The sequence below is a fragment of the Marmota monax genome, unplaced genomic scaffold (assembly GCF_021218885.2).
Source record: "Marmota monax isolate L192 unplaced genomic scaffold, Marmota_monax_Labrador192_F-V1.1 WCK01_AAM20220418_F8-fsc00006, whole genome shotgun sequence".
Lineage (NCBI taxonomy): Eukaryota > Metazoa > Chordata > Mammalia > Rodentia > Sciuridae > Marmota > Marmota monax.
Genome location: NW_026693712.1, coordinates 17,974,797 through 17,996,702, shown reverse-complemented (window position 1 = coordinate 17,996,702; position 21,906 = coordinate 17,974,797). Strand labels below are relative to the sequence as shown.

The 21,906-nt window shown below is 40.9% G+C and overlaps 2 protein-coding genes across 6 annotated transcripts in view; both read left to right on the top strand.

The window, feature by feature from the left end:
* LOC124103771 (protocadherin alpha-C2) overlaps positions 1-21,906 on the top strand; it is a 198,340-nt gene that overhangs the window by 25,284 nt on the left and 151,150 nt on the right. The window contains exon 1 of one of the 5 annotated variants that reach the window (XM_058584275.1): positions 13-2,523. The exons of 2 other annotated variants lie outside the window; for them this stretch is intronic. In XM_058584275.1, coding sequence (XP_058440258.1) covers positions 82-2,523 — 2,442 coding nt within the window. In that variant the 5' untranslated portion in view covers positions 13-81. Of the gene's footprint in view, positions 1-12; positions 2,524-6,508; positions 8,993-11,433; positions 14,279-21,906 lie in introns of those variants that run through there. 2 more of the 5 variants (XM_046460481.2, XM_058584277.1) reach the window with 2 other exon arrangements.
* On the top strand, positions 16,855-20,721 carry LOC124103674 (protocadherin alpha-9-like). Its single transcript, XM_046460404.2, is given in 2 exon segments — positions 16,855-20,542; positions 20,544-20,721. Coding segments are annotated over 2 exon segments (2,349 nt in total). The 5' UTR covers positions 16,855-18,271; the 3' UTR covers positions 20,622-20,721.

Here is a 21,906-nt window from a genome sequence, read left to right as displayed (position 1 = left end):
CTTCTTTACAAGACTGCTGAATGATGGCGGACTCAGAAGAATTGAATTAATAGACTTGGAAACATTCAGCATTTCATTTTTATGCTCAGAAGATATCTTCTAATGGAATTAACACAAGAAATATTTGACATGGATTTTACCACTGAAGGCAGACTGGGAATGCGATGTCTGCTGCTCTCCTTTATTCTCCTCATAGCCTGGGAGGCGGGGAGCGGCCACCTCCACTACTCGGTCCCCGAAGAGGCCAAGCATGGCACCTTCGTGGGCCGCATCGCCCAGGACCTGGGATTGGAACTGGAAGAGCTGGTGCCGCGCCTATTTCGGGTGGCGTCCAAGGACCACGAGGATCTTCTGGAGGTAAATCTGCAGAATGGCATTTTGTTTGTGAATTCTCGGATCGACCGGGAGGAGCTGTGCGGGCGGAGTGCGGAATGTAGCATCCACCTGGAGGTGATCGTGGACAGGCCACTGCAGGTTTTCCATGTAGAGGTGGAAGTGAGGGACATTAACGACAACCCCCCGGTGTTCCCGGTAAAGGAACAAAGAGTGCTGATTTATGAATCTAGGCTGCCAGATTCTCTGTTTCCACTGGAGGGCGCATCAGATGCAGATGTTGGATCAAATTCCATCTTAAACTATAAACTCAGTTCCAGCGAATACTTTGCATTAAACACGAAAACAAACAGTGATGAAAATAAACAAATTGGACTCGTGATAAGAAAATCCTTGGACAGAGAGGATGCTCCTGAACATAATTTACTCCTGATAGCCACTGATGGAGGCAAACCTGAGCTCACGGGCTCTGTTCAGCTGCTGGTCACTGTGCTGGACGTGAACGATAATGCTCCTAGTTTCGAAAGGTCTGAATATGAAGTGAGACTATTCGAAAACTCAGACAAAGGAACTGCAGTTGTGAGACTGAATGCTTCTGATCGGGATGAAGGAACGAACGGGGCAATTTCCTACTCTTTTAATAGCCTTGTTCCACCCATGGTTACTGACCAGTTTAGTCTAGATGCAAACACTGGAGAAATAACAATTCAAGGGAATTTGGATTTTGAACAAGTAAGTTTATACAAACTCCGCATTGACGCGACGGACAAAGGCCACCCTCCAATGGCGGGTCATTGCACCGTTTTAGTGAAAGTTTTGGATGAAAATGATAATGTTCCTCAGATTGCAGTGACGTCCTTATCCTTGCCTGTCCGGGAGGACGCTCAATTCGGTACGGTCATTGCCCTGATCAGCGTGTCAGACCGTGACTCTGGAGCTAATGGACAGGTGACCTGTTCCTTGACGCCTCAAGTCCCCTTCAAGCTGATGTCCACTTTCAAGAATTACTACTCGCTGGTGCTGGATAGCGCCTTGGACCGCGAGAGCATATCTGAGTATGATTTGGTGGTGACTGCGAGGGATGGGGGCTCGCCTTCGCTGTGGGCCACTGCCAGCTTGTTGGTGGAGGTGGCAGATGTGAACGACAATGCGCCATTGTTTGCGCAGCCGGAGTACACGGTGTTCGTGAAGGAGAACAACCCGCCAGGCTGTCACATCTTCACGGTGTCTGCGCATGACGCGGACGCTCAGGAAAACGCGCGGGTGTTATATTCACTGGTGGAGCGTCGGGTGGGTGAGCGTGCGTTGTCGAGCTACGTGTCAGTGCAGGCGGAGAGCGGCAAGGTGTATGCTCTGCAGCCTTTGGACCACGAGGAGCTGGAGCTGCTGCAGTTTCAAGTGAGAGCACGCGATGCTGGCGTACCGCCCCTGGACAGCAATGTGACTCTGCAAGTATTCGTGCTGGATGAGAATGACAATGCACCAGCACTGCTGGGACCTTGGCAACAAGGAGCAAGCACCGCTGTTAGCGAACTGGTGTCGCGATCCATTGGCGTGGGCCACGTGGTGGCGAAAGTGCGCGCGGTAGATGCAGACTCTGGCTATAATGCATGGTTGTCTTATGAGCTTCTGATGGCGGCGGGTGTAGCGCGCAGCCCGTTCCGCGTAGGGTTGTACACTGGGGAGATCAGCACCACCCGCGCTCTGGATGAATCGGACGCGCCACGCCAGGGGCTACTGGTGTTGGTGAAGGACCATGGAGAGCCAGCTCTGACCGCCACTGCCACGATATTGGTGTCTCTAGTGGAGAGCAGCCAGGCGTCAAAGGTCTCCTCTTTGGCGTCCGTGGGCGTAGCAGGCCAGGAGGTGGTGCTGATGGACGTCAATATGTACCTGATTATCGCCATCTGCGCGGTGTCCAGCCTATTAGTGCTCACGCTGCTGCTGTACACCGCCCTGCGGTGCGCAGCTCCGCCCACCAAGGGCGTGTGTGTTTCTGTTAAGCCCACGCTAGTGTCTTCTAGTGCAGTGGGGAGCTGGTCTTACTCGCGGCAGAGGAGGCAGAGGGTGTGTTCTGGAGAAGTCCCGTCCAAAACCGACCTCATAGCCTTCAGCCCCAGCCTTCCACCTTGTCCAGTTGGGGTGGACATAGGTGACAGCCACGATTTGAATGAAGATCATTGTGCCAGAGTAAGTCTAAATTTTCATAATTACTGTTTAATATGTTTTATTTTAAATTTATAATGATTTTCTGAAAGCCTAGGTTTTACATTTTTTTATTCTTAAAATTTTGATTCACTTTACTATATTTATATCTTTTTATTCTTTTCTTATTATAATCTCACTGGTTCGTTTTTAGTTTTAGTGGAGAGTGGGATTAGGTATTTACCAATTGTAAATCTCTTGATTTTTTTTCTCAAAATCAAAATTTTATTTGATATGTCATTTTCTATATCATTTTCCCTTTTTTTATGGTTGATTTCCTAGGATTTTGCCTTTTTGGATTTGAACTTCAGGAAAGTTATTCTGAATATGCTTTTACTTTGATCAAACATTGAAATCTCAACATCACTATGTCACTTATGTTTTATACTTTCTGGGTGTTTTTTTAAAAATATTTTTTAGTTGTTGATGGACTTGTATTTTCACTTATTTGTGTGTGGTGCTGAGAATCTAACCCAGTGCCTCATGCATGCTAGGTAAGTGTGCTGAGCCACAACCCCATCCCCTTCTGGCTGTTTTTTGTTTGTATTTTTGGTGTTGGGTGTCTAACTTGGGGCCTTCTGCATGCTAGGTTAATGCTCTACCACTAAATCCCCTTCCCTGCATTTTCCATTTTAAATTATTCTCTGCTGCTAACTTTTATTACATAACACTTTCAATTTATCTATTTTGTGCCAGAACTCTACCCATTATATGTTATTTTACATGATCTCTCACAGGCCATTTTGGTTCCAAGAGGCATTAGTGATCTTTAATGTTGCTCATTTAGGGATAAAGTACAAAACAGTGGTTATCAGATTGCATACCTGTGATGGATATGAAGGAGTGAATGAAGAGATTTCATACTTCAATAATGTTATTTAGCCCATGGTCATTTCTCAGTTTATTAATGATACAAATACTGTAGAAATAGTAATTGCAGTGAGTTTAGACTTTGATCAGAGTATATTAATACAAGATCTGCATTCCTAGGGTATGGCTCAGTGGTAGAGTACTTAGCTCACACAGGAAAGACCCTGGGTTCAAATCCTGAAAAACAAACAAAAAGAAAAAAAAACCACAAAAATCTCAATAAACAACAACAAAATAAAACAAAAAAACTGCATTCTTGTGACTTTGCAATTATCTTATTTGTGAATTTCATTTGGTGGGGTTCACTAAGTATTTTATAATACTTTTACTATTTTCTGTATAATTATTTCAACTACTCATTATTTATTTATATGAGAGGCAGCAAAGAGAAGTGACTAAATGTATTGAGCAGTGATACTCTTTTCCCTCGTCTAAATTTCACCACTACCATTTTTATGTTGTGCAACATTGGATAGATTATTCTTTTAGATCTCAGTTTCCCACTTACAAAAGAATAAGAGGGAATTGTTGTAATGATTTAGCAAGTTGGTAAGTATATGGCACTTATAACAGTGTTTACCAAGTCGTCAATGCTTAATTAAATTTAGTAATTATTATTCTGAAGAGGGAAATAAAAGCTTTTATGTCAGAAAGTTGTTATTATGAATTCCGTATCACTTTACTTGGTGTAAAGATATTTGTTATGGTATTCATGGGGTGGTCATAATTGCCAAATCAGAGATATATCTATCATTTTGAGTGCCATGTGTTACATTGAAGAAAATGATATCAGTTTTCAAAGATACAAATTGAATTGAGATTTTGACAGTGGAAAGCTTTTGAATTCAAAGGACATTTAAGATGCTGAACCCTCAGTGATTTCCTGAAGATTATTTTAGGATTTTCTATTGTTCATGTTTTTCAGGAAATATTAGACCTTCATAAACCCGAATGAAATATTTTCCCACATTTTAAAATTGTTCAATTTTCATTAAAGGAATGGATTAGGGTTTGTTCTCCCTGCTGTGTGCTCAGTTCTAATATTTAATGAAAGAAACTATTGAGTTTTCTGTTTTTTTTTTTGTTGTTGTTGTTGTTGTTTATTTGTTTGAGACTGGATCAAGATGTGTTAGGCTGGGATTGAATTTATGATCCTCATTCTCTGGAGCAGTTGGGGGTGACAAATCACACCTCAACTTGTCCTGCTCTGAGTTTTTAAAAAGGAATATATAATGATTTGTAAATACTTATTTTGCACTAAAGAGCAAAAAAGAAAAAAGAAAACTCCAAATTTCCCCTACTTAAGAGCAGCAAAATCAGTGCTTTTTACACTAATCAATAAAAAGCAAAATTTGTGTAGATGATTGTATCTAGCAACCTTAAAACAGTTTGATTTCTTAGGAATTAAAGAAGAACCACAACCATTGCTACTGAGTAAACATTTCTAAAAAGTTTCTATGCCAGTCTCTGTAATACTGTGCCTGCCAAGAACCACTGACTCAAAACCCAATCCCTGGCTTCTAGAATTTCATAGAACAATAAAGATGTGTCATACATAAACATGACTATAATAAAATGCAGAATATTGTAAGAGGTAGAGAAAGATAACTCATAGTATAATTAGAATTGAACAGAAAACTCTGCCTGTTTCCCTAAGCTGAGGTGAATCTTCCAGAGTCATGATGATTTTAGTGATTTTAAGAATATTGAGAATAATTGGTGTTCTTAGGAAGAGAAAAATTTAAGTAAATGAGTGCACAGAAAATCCCAAATATTTCTGAAATCAGGGAATTATCCACTTTGGTTAAAGCATATGATTCTCATAAGAGAGTATGAAATAAGGCAAGAAAATTAATGTGAGAAAAAATCTCTTGAGGGCTGGAGATATAGCTTGCCTTGCAGGCACAAGGCCATGGGTTCAATCCCCAACACCACACGCACACACACACACACACACACTCACAAATATCTTTGAGTAACTGGACAGAAATTTTTACTTTCTTTGAGAGTCATTTGGAAAGTCATCAGAAAGTGTGAAGCAATGGTAATAAAGGTGTTTCAGGAATATTACTGTAAGTATCTGGTGAGGGTGAATGAGGTTGAGATGGAAAAGGTTACACAATAAAATGGAGAGCAGCAATCAATAGAAACTCATTTAGGAAGACAACAAACATGGAAAGCATTAAAAGAAAAATGTGATTATTTTACCTGCATTTGGGAACAGGGTGAAAAATTTGAGAAAAGTAACATTACTAAGCAGATCTAAAAAGCCTTGACTGAATGTAATTGCTGGTCACATGGCAGATTAGCATAAATATTTAGTTAATGAAATGTTTATACATAGAAAGAAATATTGCAAATCATATTGGAGATGATAATAAAGGCATGTAATCATAAAACACAAGGCTTAGAAAGGATGGAAAGAGTAAACAAATATTGGAATCATGAATTCCTACATCAGAATATGTAAATTCTGATAAAAGGAGAAATTCAGTATATTTTTTCCTCAAAACTTACCCAAATACAAATTCTTGTCTTCATATACTCAAAAAATCTTGTAATAGTTTATTTTAATAAGAAAATTATCTAAGTCATTCACATACTCCTTACCTCCTTAGAGAAAAAGCCTAAATTTCCTACCATTAGTGCATACTTCAAACACTAAATCCCCAGATTGCAATGGAGTTTTCTTAACAGGTTATATGAAACCTAAGAATATGAAGTTTCCTGAACCAAAGAATTTAAATTTAGTATTATTTAAATGATTAGCATTATTTTTCACTTATATTTATCTTTATTTAAAAACTGTTGATAAAATTTCTTCTAAGGCATAAAAGCCATTATGGTGCTACCAAATATTCAAAAGCTACAATTATGGTCTCATTAAACATACAAAATTATAACTCCAAGATGCATGAAAAATATTGTTTCACATTTTAACACAATGAAGGAAAATATTCAGCGTTTGAAATACACTTTTAATTTTATTAGTAAAAAGCTAAATTTTATAATTCTTACTTACAATTTGGGCCACATGATGTCGCTCTAAACCGTGAATTGCTCTCCTATTCACCAAGTCATCCTTTATCCATTGGAAAGACGTTCTGCTGTTTCACTCTTTGGATGCAAAACAATGGCCAGCATATAAGGAGTGGAATGAAGTTATATTAAGATTCTTCTAAATTTTGAAGCAAGTCTCTCTGATGGGAATAAAAGTCAATAATTTGAAATGGTGGACCTGAGTGGATGCAATAAGGAGAGCCAACAACTACTTCTGTTTATGGTAATTCTAGCAGCCTGGGAGGAGGGGAGCGGCCAGCTCCATTACTCGGTCCCGGAGGAGGCAAAACACGGCACTTTCGTGGGCCGCATCGCCCAGGATCTTGAATTGCAACTGACGGAGCTGCTGCCTCGCCTGTTCCGGGTGGCTTCTAAGAGCCCTGGAGACCTTCTGGAGGTAAATCTGCAGAATGGCATTTTGTTTGTGAATTCTCGGATCGACCGGGAGGAGCTGTGCGGGCGGAGCGCGGAGTGTAGCATCCACCTGGAGGTGATCGTGGACAGACCGCTGCAGGTTTTCCATGTGGAGGTGGAAGTGAAGGACATTAACGACAACCCCCCGGTGTTCCCAGCCACACAAAAGAATCTGTTTATAGCAGAATCCAGGCCGCTTGACTCTCGGTTTCCACTAGAGGGCGCCTCGGATGCAGATGTCGGAGCCAATGCTCTGCTGACTTACAGACTGAGCCCCAATGAGTATTTCTCACTGGATGTACCACCCAGCCACGAGCAGGTAAAACCTCTTGGACTTGTGTTACGCAAACCTTTGGACCGGGAAGAAGCTCCAGAGCTTTACCTATTGCTCACTGCTACTGACGGAGGCAAACCCGAGCTGACTGGCACCGTTCAGTTATTCATCACAGTGCTGGATGCCAATGACAATGCCCCAGTATTCGACAGGACACTCTATACAGTGAGATTACCAGAAAATGTTCCTATAGGAACACTGGTAATTAACCCCAATGCCTCAGATTTAGACGAAGGAGTGAATGGGGATATTGCTTACTCATTCTCCAGTGATGTTTCTCCAGATATAAAATCCAAGTTCCACATAGATGAAGTGAGTGGGACAATCACAGTGATAGGACGTATTGATTTTGAAGAAAGCAAAACTTACAAAATTCAAGTAGAGGCAATTGATAAAGGCTTTCCACCACTGGCTGGTCACTGTACAATTCTTGTGGAAGTGGTGGACACTAATGACAATGCTCCAGAGTTGACTATCACTTCCCTGTCTCTTCCCATCTCTGAGGATACCCTGCCTGGCACAGTCATCACCTTGATTAGTGTGTTTGATCGAGATTCTGGTACCAATGGACAAGTGACCTGCTCTCTGATGCCTCATGTCCCCTTCAAGCTAGTGTCCACTTTCAAGAATTACTATTCGTTGGTGTTGGACAGTGCCTTAGACCGCGAGACCTTATCTGACTATAAAGTGGTGGTGACCGCCAGGGACGGAGGTTCACCTTCGCTGTGGGCCACTGCCAGCTTGTTGGTGGAGGTGGCTGACGTGAACGACAATGCACCAGTGTTCGCTCAGTCCGAGTACACGGTGTTCGTGAAGGAGAACAACCCGCCAGGGTGCCACATCTTCACAGTGTCTGCGCATGACGCGGACGCGCAGGAAAATGCTCTGGTGTCCTACTCTCTGGTGGAGCGTCGGGTGGGCGAGCGCGCGCTGTCGAGCTACGTGTCAGTGCACGCGGAAAGCGGCAAGGTGTATGCTCTGCAATCTCTGGACCACGAAGAGCTGGAGCTGCTACAGTTCCAGGTGAGCGCTCGCGATGCTGGCGTACCGCCCCTGGGCAGCAATGTGACTCTGCAAGTGTTCGTGCTGGATGAAAACGACAATGCGCCAGCACTGCTGGGACCTTGGCAACAAGGAGCAGGCGGCACTGTGAGCGAGCTGGTGTCGCGGTCAGTTGGTGCGGGCCACGTGGTGGCGAAGGTGCGCGCGGTGGACGCAGACTCTGGCTACAATGCGTGGCTGTCTTATGAGCTTCTGCCGGTGGCCGGTGTCACGCGTAGTCCGTTTCGCGTGGGGCTCTATACTGGCGAGATCAGTACGACACGCTCCCTGGATGAGATGGATGTGCCACGCCAGAGCTTGCTAGTGCTGGTGATGGACCATGGCGAACCTGCCCTGACCTCCACCGCCACAGTGCTGGTGTCTCTTGTGGAGAGCGGCCAGGCGCCCCAGGCCCCCTCCAGGGCGCTGGCAGGTGCCGCTGGCCAGGACGCTGCTCTGGTGGATGTCAATGTGTACCTGATTATAGCCATCTGCATGGTGTCCAGCCTGTTGGTGCTCACCGCGGTGCTGTACTTGGCGTTTCGGTGCTCCGCGTCGCCCACCCAGGACACGTGTGGTCCTGTGAAGCCCACTCTGGTGTGTTCCAGTGCTGTGGGGAGCTGGTCCTACTCCCAGCAGAGAAGGCAGAGGGTGTGCTCTGGAGAGGTGCCACCCAAGGCTGATCTCATGGCCTTCAGCCCTAGTTTGCCTCAGGCTCCTACCTCTACAGAAAACGTGAGTCTTAATTTTTTCCAACAATTTAATTGAGAGAAAGTATTGTCTTATTTTTCTTGTTAAAATCAACTGTTCATTTTACTGGTTTTTTTTTTTCTAATTGAAATTATGGATTCACCTTCCTCTTTTAAATGGTGGATTTCCAAAGTCATTTACATATCCACAGCTTGTAATTAACTTTTTTGACTTGATGATGAGAATGGAATCCAGGCTTTCCTGGGGCATGCTCACTCACCTCTATGGTGAGCCCCATCAATGTTTATAAATGTTATAAGTATTGAATTTTGGTATATATTGACATATTATTTATTTTTTTGTGTTGTACTTACCATAATAAAACACATTTCTATATCATCTGTTTAATTTTGCCTTTTATATTTAGTCTAAAGTTGGGTTATTTTAACTTCTAATTACACCAGTTTATTTTTTCTGCAAGCAGTTGTGTAGTACTGGCTTCTTTGTAATTTACTTTGTAGAAATGCATTTGCCATGTTGAAGATGAATTAAATGATACAGTTTAAGATACATTTAAAATACAGTTAAATAGTATACTGTTCCTTATTTGTATGGAATATATGCTCATAATCAAAACTTTAAGAAACTGAATTCCAAATGTAGTGGAAGTAGCCACTTCAAACACTAATCCATTCATTTTATCTCTCTGAATTACTTAAGTGGTTCCAGATTTTTTTTTGTATATTCCCAGGTCAGTCTACCACTTACTCTTTTGCCCTTCATAATTTTCTTCTTTAATATATTGTTTATGGTTCGTTATTCATTTTAAAAATCTGTATCTCATTTTATTATATGAATATATCATGATTTATTTATTAAATTATTTTTATGGAGATTTGTGGAATAATAGCTTAATTTTCCAAGCTCACATTAATTTGAAAACTCGCAAATAATATTTTGGTTAGTAATTAGTGCCAACATTCAGTTTTAGAATATCTTGGAATTTTTTTGTTTTCAATATAATTAATGGTAGAGGTATATCAACTCAAGATAATGTCTGAAAATCAATAGAATTATTTGTCATCAAGCAGTAAATTGTCATTCACAATAAGCAGATCAAATTTTCTGCTTTGTTGAAAGAATCAATTTTTGATCACATCTATAAATATTGTAGACTTTTAATAATGACAATTGTAATTGTTTTATTGTTTTACTTTTATTTCTTTTATTCTTTTTTTAAAGAGAGGAGAGAGAGAGAGAGAGAGAAATTTTTTTTAGTATTTTATTTTTCAGTTTTTGTTGGACACAACATCTTTATTTTTATGTGGTGCTGAGGATCGAACACAGCGCCTCGCGCATGCCAGGCGAGCCGCATTACCGCTTGAGCCACATCCTCAACCTAAATTTCTTTTATTCTTAAAAGTATTTATGTAGCTATTTATTATAGGGTACTGAGGATTGAACCCAGGGATTGTTTACTGCTAAGCTCTCTTCTCAGCCCTTTTTATTTTATATTTTGAAACAGAGTTTAGCTAAGTTTCCCTGACTGGCTTAGAAATTGTGATCCTTCTATCCCATTCTCCTGAGTCACAGGGATTACAGTACAGTTGTATCACTATGCCTGGAATATATGTACACTTAAAAAATCTTCCTGGTATTTTATTTAAAAAACTAAATAATCCTATTTTGGTAAGTAATAGAAGGTGATAGAGGATCTTATTCAACACCCCAACCTGTATTCACCAACCATCATTATTTTTTTGATACAATTTTTTTTTTTTAGAAATTTAAACTCTTTTACTTATGTTCATGTTATGGATTTTTTTTTGGTGGGGGGGAGTACTAAGGATTGAATCAGGGACACTTAATCACTGAGCCACATCCCCAGCCCCTTAAAAAAAAATTTGGGGACAGGGTCTTACTATGATGCTTAGATAAATTGCTGAGGTGGCTTTGAACTCTCAATCCTCCTGCTTCAGCTTCTCAAAACCATTGTGATTACAAATGTGCTACAACCCTTGGCAGATTTTTTTTTTTTTCTTGTTGGTGGAAAATGCTTTTTGGTGGATGGGGGTTCACCTTCGCTATGGGCCACAGTCAGCTTCTTGGTGAAAAAGTATTGCCTTATTTTTCTTGTTAAAATCAACTGTTCAATGTGCCAGTGTTCGCACAGGGTATTTATGTTGGCAGAAAAAAATCTATGAAGCAAAATGGTTTAAGTGAAAGGTCTACTTAAGCAAGCTACAGATATATTGAATATCATAAAGAATGTACACTTGAATTTTTCTTGTACTAATAAGTGAAAACTAGGAAATTTAATATTCATAGAATGAAGTAAAACAGAAACTTAACAATAATTTGCCAGTTGATAAGATGAAATAAAATTACATGATCACCTTGGTTAATATATCCTGGTGACCAGATAAACATAAACACAATGCTTCCACAAAAAGTGTGTAAGATAGTTTACATATGTCACTATACATTATTTATGACTTATGAAGATCATGCTTGAACATAATACTAATACATGCCAATATTGAAAATATTGAGAAAAAGTATTGCCTTATGAGGAAAAAGATTCCTGCTAAAACCAACTTAATGTAAAAATACATATGGCATAAACACACTTAAAATTAATAAGGTTAAGGGTCTATATTAAATTTGATAAAATAAAATATTTATTGCATAAAAGAACAATTATTGAGGAGTGAATTTAATAATGAAAACATTACCCTTTGGAGCCGCTTGATGTCGCTGTCTGACAAATTCTGTCTAGACAAGATCCAAAGACATTCCTGTAGCAGTATCTGTCTTTCAAAGCCAAACAATCGCAGATGCAGCGAAATTGGACTAAAAGCATCCAGATAATACAATAGTTCATCTTTATATCCGGACAATATTTTTCTGATAGGAACAAAACGAGTACTTGACATGGTATTTTCCTGGCGAGGAAACCCGGAATCCGGGCATCTGCTTCTCTTGATTCTGCTTCTCTCGGTCTGGAAGGATACGTGCAGTAGACAGATTCACTACTCGGTCCCCGAGGAGGCCAAACACGGCACCTTCGTGGGCCGCATCGCCCAGGACCTGGGGCTGGAACTGGAAGAGTTGGTGCCGCGCCTGTTTCGGGTGGTGCCCAAGGACCGCGCAGACCTTCTGGAGGTAAATCTGCAGAATGGCATTTTGTTTGTGAATTCTCGGATCGACCGGGAGGAGCTGTGCGGGCGGAGCGCGGAATGTAGCATCCACCTGGAGGTGATCGTGGACAGACCGCTTCAGGTTTTCCATGTGGAGGTGGAAGTGAAGGACATTAACGACAACCCTCCTGTATTCCCAGTAATGGAACAAAAGCTGTTTGTTTCAGAATCCAGGCCGCTTGACTCTCGGTTCCCACTAGAGGGCGCGTCGGATGCAGATATTGGAGCTAACTCAGCTTTAACCTACAAACTTAACTCTAATGATTATTTCATGCTAAGCGTGAATTTAAAGAACGAGGAGAATAAACAGGTTGAACTAATATTAAGAAAATTCTTGGACAGAGAGGATGCTCCTGAACACAATTTACTCCTGATAGCCACCGATGGAGGCAAACCTGAGCTCACGGGCTCTGTTCAGCTGCTGGTCACTGTGCTGGACGTGAACGATAATGCTCCTAGTTTCGAAAGGTCTGAATATGAAGTGAAAGTATTCGAAAACTCAGACAAAGGAACTACAGTTGTGAGACTGAATGCTTCTGATCGGGATGAAGGAACGAACGGGGCAATTTCCTACTCTTTTAATAGCCTTGTTCCACCCATGGTTACTGACCAGTTTAGTCTAGGTGCAAACACTGGAGAAATAACAATTCAAGGGAATTTGGATTTTGAACAAGTAAGTTTATACAAACTCCGCATTGACGCGACGGACAAAGGCCACCCTCCAATGGCGGGTCATTGCACCGTTTTAGTGAAAGTTTTGGATGAAAATGATAATGTTCCTCAGATTGCAGTGACGTCCTTATCCTTGCCTGTCCGGGAGGACGCTCAATTCGGTACGGTCATTGCCCTGATCAGCGTGTCGGACCGTGACTCTGGAGCCAATGGACAGGTGACTTGTTCCCTGACGCCTCAAGTCCCCTTCAAGCTGATGTCCACTTTCAAGAATTACTACTCGCTGGTATTGGATAGCGCCTTGGACCGCGAGAGCATATCTGAGTATGATTTGGTGGTGACTGCGAGGGATGGGGGCTCGCCTTCGCTGTGGGCCACTGCCAGCTTGTTGGTGGAGGTGGCAGACGTGAACGACAATGCGCCAGTGTTCGCGCAGCTGGAGTACACGGTGTTCGTGAAGGAGAACAACCCGCCAGGCTGTCACATCTTCACGGTGTCTGCGCATGACGCAGACGCTCAGGAGAACGCACGAGTGTCCTACTCTCTGGTGGAGCGTCGTGTGGGTGAGCGTGCGCTGTCGAGCTACGTGTCAGTGCACGCGGAAAGCGGCAAGGTGTATGCGCTGCAACCTCTGGATCATGAGGAGTTGGAGCTGCTGCAGTTCCAGGTGAGCGCGAGGGACTCTGGGGTGCCGCCCTTGGGCAGCAATGTGACTCTGCAAGTATTCGTGCTGGATGAGAATGACAATGCACCAGCATTGCTGGGACCTTGGACACAAGGAGCAAGTAGCTCAGTGAATGAGTTAGTGCAGTGGTCAGTTGGTGTGGGCCACGTGGTGGCAAAGGTGCGAGCAGTGGACGCTGACTCCGGGTACAATGCATGGCTGTCATATGAGCTGCTGCCAGTGGTAGGTGGAACACGCAGTCCGTTCCGAGTAGGGCTGTACACTGGTGAGATCAGTACCACACGTGCCCTGAATGAGGCAGATGCTGCACGCCAGAGTCTACTGGTCTTGGTGAAGGACCATGGAGAGCCGTCGCTGACCGCTACTGCCACAGTGCTGATCTCTTTGGTGGAAAGCTGGCAAGCTCCAAAAACCTCTTATAGGGCTTTAGCGGGTGCCGCAGGTCAGGAAACAGCACTGGTGGGTGTGAACGTGTACCTAGTCATCGCTATCTGCGCTGTGTCCAGTCTGTTGGTGCTCACGCTGCTTCTGTACACGATGTTGAGGTGCTCCTCGGGGACCGCCCAGGACAAGTGCGCGTCTGGGAAGCCCACACTGGTGTGCTCCAGTGCGGTGGGAAGCTGGTCTTATTCACAAAAGAGGAGACAGGTGGTGTGCTCTGGGGAGGTCCCACCCAAGACAGACCTCATGGCCTTCAGCCCCAGTCTTCCACAATGTCCAGAATCAGTGGATGTGCGTGAACAGCAAGATTTAAATGTTGATCATTGTATTCAAGTAAGTGCCTGTCTATTTAGAAATTTTAAATTGTATTCGTGGAAATTTTATAATTACTTCTAAGTTTATTTCACTTTTCTGCATATGATGCAATCAAAATTGAAACTTTTTTTAGTTTTAAAAAATACTCTATAAACTATCCTTATTTTTAAGGGCTCTCTTAATTTTTTTTTTTTTTTTTTTTTTTTTTTTTTTTTTTTTTTTTTTGGTACCAGGGATCCACAAGTTGTCCTTAGACTCAAATAATCATTAGATAATTTTTGGTACAAATATTAATTTTAGCCTTTTTACTATTCCAGTAATCTCTGAATAATATTCTAATAAAATGCTCTCATCCAAACATTTAAGCTTTCATGATTAGGCATTGGACTTTTAACCTCGTTTCCTAACCTATGCTTTGAAATATATATTTTAAATAATTTCTTGTTTTTATAGCACCACAAAAATTTTTGCATTATACTTATGTTTAATATGATTTAACTGGTAAATATCTATCAGAAAACTGGACTAGATAATTTCATTCTTGCAAGCCAAATATAGGATTTTCAAATCTTTGTTACAGAAAATTTTCAGAATGATCAGAACTCATTGGTTAATGTAGAAATTCTTGGTATTTTTCAAAGTCCAAGATTCTTTCCTTTTTCTCCTTCAAGTTTGCCAAGGCCTTAAGCATGTTGGTTAGTGTTCTACCACTGAACTACAACCCCAGAACAGTTCTTTTAAACTTCTTGTTCTTTTAGTTGGTTGTGTCTGTTTTTCTGTGCTTCTAGTGACTTTTTGGCCCACCTTGATATTAAATATCCATTATATTTTGACCATATCCCTTTGGAGAGATTAATGGAATTTGATGAAAGGGAATGAAAGGTTGCTGGGATCCCTTTGGAGAGATTAATGGAATTTGATGAAAGGGAATGAAAGGTTGCTGGGATTCTGAGTTCTTATGTTATAAACATACTAATTTGCTTATTTATCACTTACTTATGAATTTATGGGAATTTTCCTTTATGAAAGTGATCTTACTCTTACAATTTCTATTCTATGTCTACTTTGTTCTCAGGTATAATTTTACTGAATTCTCCTTCTAAATATTTACTTCATTTTACAAAAGCACTTTTCCTTTCCACCAGAAGCAAGGTTCTTTTCTACCATCGAGCGTAGCATTTGACAACTTGTCATTTCAGTCATTTTAGTTCTTTGTTTATCCAACTCTCTAATTGATATTTGAATTGTATTTGATGGGCACACTTTTTTCAAAGAAGGAATCTAAACTTATTTCTTGTATTTCTAATATCTTGGTATTAAATGCCCATTTCTATTCTATGTGCAGTACTGCTTTTAGCTATTTTCTGTTTCTTAAGTTGAAAGTCATTAGAGCTTAGTTGTTATATATAGTGGATTCTGGAGCTTCCTGGATTACTTATCCCCTCTAAAATGTTTTGTTTTTATGGATTCTGGTAAAAAATTGTTATTCAGTACATTGATTTTACATTTATGCATAATAAATGTGAATTATATCACCTAGAACTTTTTTTGTGCCAATCAAGTTAATATTTATAAATTTGTAATAAAATTTAGCAAATGCTAAGGACATAATAAAAAGTACTTATTATTACTTCCAAGAGGAAAAGAAGTTTGAATGCAAAAAAAACTAAAATGTCAGCAAAATTAAATAAAATGTCAGAAAGAAATTTTATTTTTATGTAAAATTAATCTTGTGAGGACTTCTGAAATTGACCCAAGACTAAATATTTTGAATGCTGTGTGGTAGAATTTGCATCATGTATGTGGTAAAATATTTTTGGATATACAAAAAGATGGCTTATCTTGGTATTAAATGCCCATTAGATTTTTATCTTTCTTTTGGAGAGAATGATGGGACATAATGGAATAGAATGAAAGGTTTCTGGGGTTCTGAATTCTTATAGCTTATTATTAACATAGTTTTTAATATCTTTATCACTTTATCACTAGAGTACTTCATGATGACATTTGTGATTTATTCCATACTTATAAGTTGCAGGCTGGAGATGTAGCTCAGTGGTAAGCATTTGCTTAACATTCATGAGACCATGGGTTAGGTTCCAGCACCAAATAAATAAATAACCCAGCATAGTTACAGTTGCCCAAGATCCTTCAGTGTCTGAGTAAGTATTTGAAATATTTCTGTGTTTCATTCAATTAATATTTTTCCCCTTTCTTAAAAGCACACAATAGTATTTTGATATGATTTAAAATAATTTGTTATAGTACTCCCAACAAATGAAATAAATTATTTTACAGCATTATACAATACATACATGCTTTCTTAGTAAGTAGAGAATATTAAAGCTACCAGTCTTCTTTAAACATTTAACAGGGTCCTTACACATCTCTAGAAACATGTCATTATGTTAGAAATTACCCAGCCTCAAACTTGAGATTTTGAATAAAACAAATAATATGAATTACATAATGCAATATGTTATAATGAGCACAAAAGAGGTAATGAAGTTGGAATTGAAATAAAATAATTCCCTGTTTGCGTCTTTGAAGGAACACTTGAAGGGTCATTGTGTTCTAGTGGTTTTTTACAAGGGTTGATTTCTACTGCAGAACACCAGAAATAATTTACAGTGCTGCTAAGGAGAAAACAAACAAAACCAAAGACACAGAGAAGCTTCAAATGACTGGAAACATGGAATGGTCTGCTTTATTTAAAACATGTGGATTGCATAAAAGATAATGTGAGAAAATCTGTATTTTGAGCACTAGAAGCAGTTGGGAGCTATCAAAAGATTTTGAGCAAAATAAATTCACACTGTTTCAGCAATTTGAAAGAGAAGACAAACTTGGAAGGTACTGCAGTGATCAAGATTAACAGCAATTGAAAGTGACTCTAATTGATAAGAATACAAAAGAAAATATAGATATTTAAAAACATCAGTGACTCAAAAACTTTCATGTACTTGCTTTCAGACTCAAGACTAAAATATAGATTTAATAAATTTGTTCGCACTTTGGAATGACAGACTAAAACTTATGACAGCTTTACTTATGTAGAACCTAGGCAGAAAAAGAATCCCACCTTAAGTCTAAAATCAGAAATTGCCCTAAGTGCTAAGGATGAACAATAATGAAATAAAAATGCATTAGAAAAAGACAAATGAAGCTCTATTGATTTTAATGAAGAGATAATTATTCACAAATGATAAGGATCAAAAAGAATCAAACTAATAGATACAGGAAAGAAACACACGAGTGGGAACAAATTTAGTAATTGCTATTAAGAGAAAATTAGGAAATTTTTTCCCCCAAAATTAAAACAAATTTTTTCTATTCTTAAAGTATTTCACACATATTAAGTTCATGAAATTACTTAAGAAAACTACTTCCAATATTTGCTCCCTGAGTAATTATCTTTCTGGGCTCCTAGACTCAGTAGCCACAGTGAATTACCGAGTTGTGTTACACTAGAATCTTAAATCTAGAAATATGGAATATTCTGAATTCCAGAACAAAACAATTTTCCAATTTAAAATTTGTGATCATTTAACTGATCATCTTGATTTATTATCACACAAATTCTGTTACTATTTTAATATTATGTGGGGAATTTTTTCTGGAGAGAACTACATTTATGGTCATAATGCATTTCTTAGATGATATTAAGTCTCGTCGTAACACTTCCTCCAGCAAGAAAAACGTACTCCTCTATTTCAACAATGATTAAGAAAGAATTCACAGAAGGAAATAAAATTTTGCAGGATAACGGTGCAATTTTCATTCATGAAAAATGTACTTACTCTTTGGGCCACGTGATGTCACTCTTGGCCGCGATATTCTGTTTCAAAGGGAATACAGAAATCCTTTTCCCCGTGGGAAAACCACACTCTCTTTTTCACTCACTCCGTGATGATCAATGGCGAATACAGGAAGACGGGACTGACAGAGTCAGTAGATTTCTCTTAATTTCGAGGCAATTTACATTAAGCAGAAAGAGATCGGGTATTTGAAATGTTGTACTCGGGTGGAAGCATCCCAGAAGGCCAGCACCTACTGCTTTCATTTCTGCTCCTCACAATCTGGGAAGCAGGCAGCGGGCAGCTCCATTACTCGGTCCCGGAGGAGGCAAAACACGGCACTTTCGTGGGCCGCATCGCCCAGGATCTTGAGCTGCAGCTGATGGAGCTGGTGCCACGCATGTTCCAGTTGGATTCTAAGAGTCACGGAGACCTTCTGGAGGTAAATCTGCAGAATGGCATTTTGTTTGTGAATTCTCGGATCGACCGGGAGGAGCTGTGCGGGCGGAGCGCGGAGTGTAGCATCCACCTGGAGGTGATCGTGGACAGACCGCTGCAGGTTTTCCATGTGGAGGTGGAAGTGAAGGACATTAACGACAACCCCCCGGTGTTCCCAGCCACACAAAAGAATCTGTTTATAGCAGAATCCAGGCCGCTTGACTCTCGGTTTCCACTAGAGGGCGCCTCGGATGCAGATGTCGGAGCCAATGCTCTGCTGACTTACAGACTGAGCCCCAATGAGTATTTCTCACTGGATGTACCACCCAGCCACGAGCAGGTAAAACCTCTTGGACTTGTGTTACGCAAACCTTTGGACCGGGAAGAAGCTCCAGAGCTTTACCTATTGCTCACTGCTACTGACGGAGGCAAACCCGAGCTGACTGGCACCGTTCAGTTATTCATCACAGTGCTGGATGCCAATGACAATGCCCCAGTATTCGACAGGACACTCTATACAGTGAGATTACCAGAAAATGTTCCTATAGGAACACTGGTAATTAACCCCAATGCCTCAGATTTAGACGAAGGAGTGAATGGGGATATTGCTTACTCATTCTCCAGTGATGTTTCTCCAGATATAAAATCCAAGTTCCACATAGATGAAGTGAGTGGGACAATCACAGTGATAGGACGTATTGATTTTGAAGAAAGCAAAACTTACAAAATTCAAGTAGAGGCAATTGATAAAGGCTTTCCACCACTGGCTGGTCACTGTACAATTCTTGTGGAAGTGGTGGACACTAATGACAATGTTCCACAGTTAACTGTGAAAACTGTCTGGCTCCCTGTTAAAGAGGATGCACAACTTGGAACAGTTATTGCTCTGATCAGTGTGACTGACCTAGATGCAGGCGTGAATGGACAAGTGACCTGCTCCCTGATGCCTCATGTCCCCTTCAAGCTAGTGTCCACTTTCAAGAATTACTATTCGTTGGTGCTGGACAGTGCCCTGGATCGCGAGACTGTATCTGACTATAAAGTGGTGGTGACCGCCAGGGACGGAGGTTCACCTTCGCTGTGGGCCACCACCAGTGTGTCTGTGGAGGTGGCTGACGTGAACGACAACGCACCGGCTTTTGCACAACCCGAGTACACTGTGTTCTTGAAGGAGAACAACCCGCCAGGCTGCCACATCTTTACAGTGTCTGCGCATGACGCGGACGCTCAGGAGAACGCTCTGGTGTCCTATTCTCTGGTGGAGCGTCGGGTGGGCGAGCGTGCGCTGTCGAGCTACGTGTCAGTGCACGCGGAAAGCGGCAAGGTGTATGCGCTGCAGCCTCTGGACCACGAGGAATTGGAGCTTCTGCAGTTTCAAGTGAGCGCACGCGATTCTGGCGATCCGTCACTTTGCAGCAACGTGACATTACAGGTGTTCGTGTTGGACGAAAATGACAATGCGCCAGCGCTGTTGGGGTCTGGGACGGGGGACGTGAGCTTAGTGGTGACCCAGCTGGTGCCTTGGTCTGTAGGTGCAGGCCATGTGGTGGCGAAGGTGCGCGCTGTGGATTCAGACTCAGGTTACAATGCATGGTTGTCTTATGAGCTACAGACGTCGGTGGGCGTCGCTCGCAGTCCCTTCCGCGTGGGACTGTACACCGGCGAGATCAGCACAACTCGCGCCCTGGATGAGACCGACTCGCCGCGTCAGCGCCTTTTGGTCCTGGTGAAGGACCATGGGGATCCAGCGCTGACTGCCACCGCCACAGTGCTGGTGTCTCTGGTGGAAAGCGGCCAGACCCCAAAGACCGCTTCTAGAAGCTTGGCGGGTACTGCCAGCCAGGAGGCAACGCTGGTGGATGTCAACGTGTACCTGATCATTGCCATCTGCGCAGTGTCCAGCCTGTTGGTGCTCATGTTGCTGTTGTACATATCATTTCGGTGTTCAGCGGCGCCCACCCAGGGCGAGTGCGGGTCTGGGAAACCCATGCTGGTGTGCTCCAGCGCGGTGGGCAGCTGGTCGTACTCGAATCAGCGACGACAGAGGGTGTGCTCTGGAGAGGTCCCACCCAAGACCGACCTCATGGCCTTCAGCCCAGGTCTTCCTCCGTGCCCTGGATCTGTAGAAGGAGTGGGAGAACCACCTGTTGTTTTGGACTCCCCTGGGAAAGTAGGTTATCTTAGAATTTATTTTTGTTATTTGTTATTGAATGATATTTTTCAGCTCCTGTGGTACATTTAAATATTCTTTTTCATGTTTCTATAACTCTACCAGACTTTCAAAGTAAAAGTTCATAGTTTTACTTTGAATCTCATAAGTTTGGAACATACTTTTGTTTTGACTTTCTTTTTAAAATTTTTTTTTTACCTTTATTTATTTATTTATTTTTATGTGGTGCTGAGAATCGAACCCAGGGTCTCAAATGTGCTAGGAGAGTGCTCTACCACTGAGCCACAACCCCAGTCCTGTTTCAACTTTCTTAATGAGAAACGTCCTAAACTGTATATTAAACAGGCATTATTATGTGTCAAATTAATTTTTGGAATTGGTATTATTCTGGATGCCATAGCACTTGACAACCATTCAGTGTTACAGCCAATGCAGTTGTTATTCATTCAGTAAGCATGAACACCACTCTATCATTTATTCTAAATTTACTCTAAATCATTTATTTCTAAAATTTGCATTGTAGTTTGGTCTAGTTTTATTGTTTATTATAAACTCTTAAGTTTGTTTTTGCATTTAATTCCTCTGAATGAAGACTTTCTTGATATGGTTGTTCAGCACTGCTCAGTATCTTTTACTGCAACAAGTAATTTTCTTAAAATCCTGGAAAACAATTTCTCTATTTAGGAATCAAAATGGCCACAATAATGATTATGAAAATTGAAGTAAATTTTAAATAAAATATTTCAGTTTCTTCTAAATCATATGCCTGAGGCATGCTTCAACACAGTCTGTTTTTTGAATTTTACTTCATTCAAAATGAATACTCCCTCAGCTCCTGTCATCAAACCTATGTCTATCAACACATGTTACCTTGAATTCAGACTTACACTTGTATATATTTGTCTTTGAATGTTTTTCAGGTTCCATGTGCCACTGATCTTGGGCTTAGGTATTGTGTGTTGTATGTAATTATGTGATATGAATTGAGTAGTGCTATAAATGTCATCTTTCCCCTCAAATTTCTTCTTGCCTCTTAGACTTAATGTTTTGAGCACTGAATTATAAAATTTACTCATTATTATTCATGAGTATATATTGATTAACTGGTAATTTAATCCTTTATGTTAACTTGATTATCCTCTTAGACTAGTTCTTCTCAAATGATAGTTACTAGATAGGACAAACTAAATTACGTCCTAAACTAAATTATAAACTTATTTTAAGATTCCAGATAATAGCTC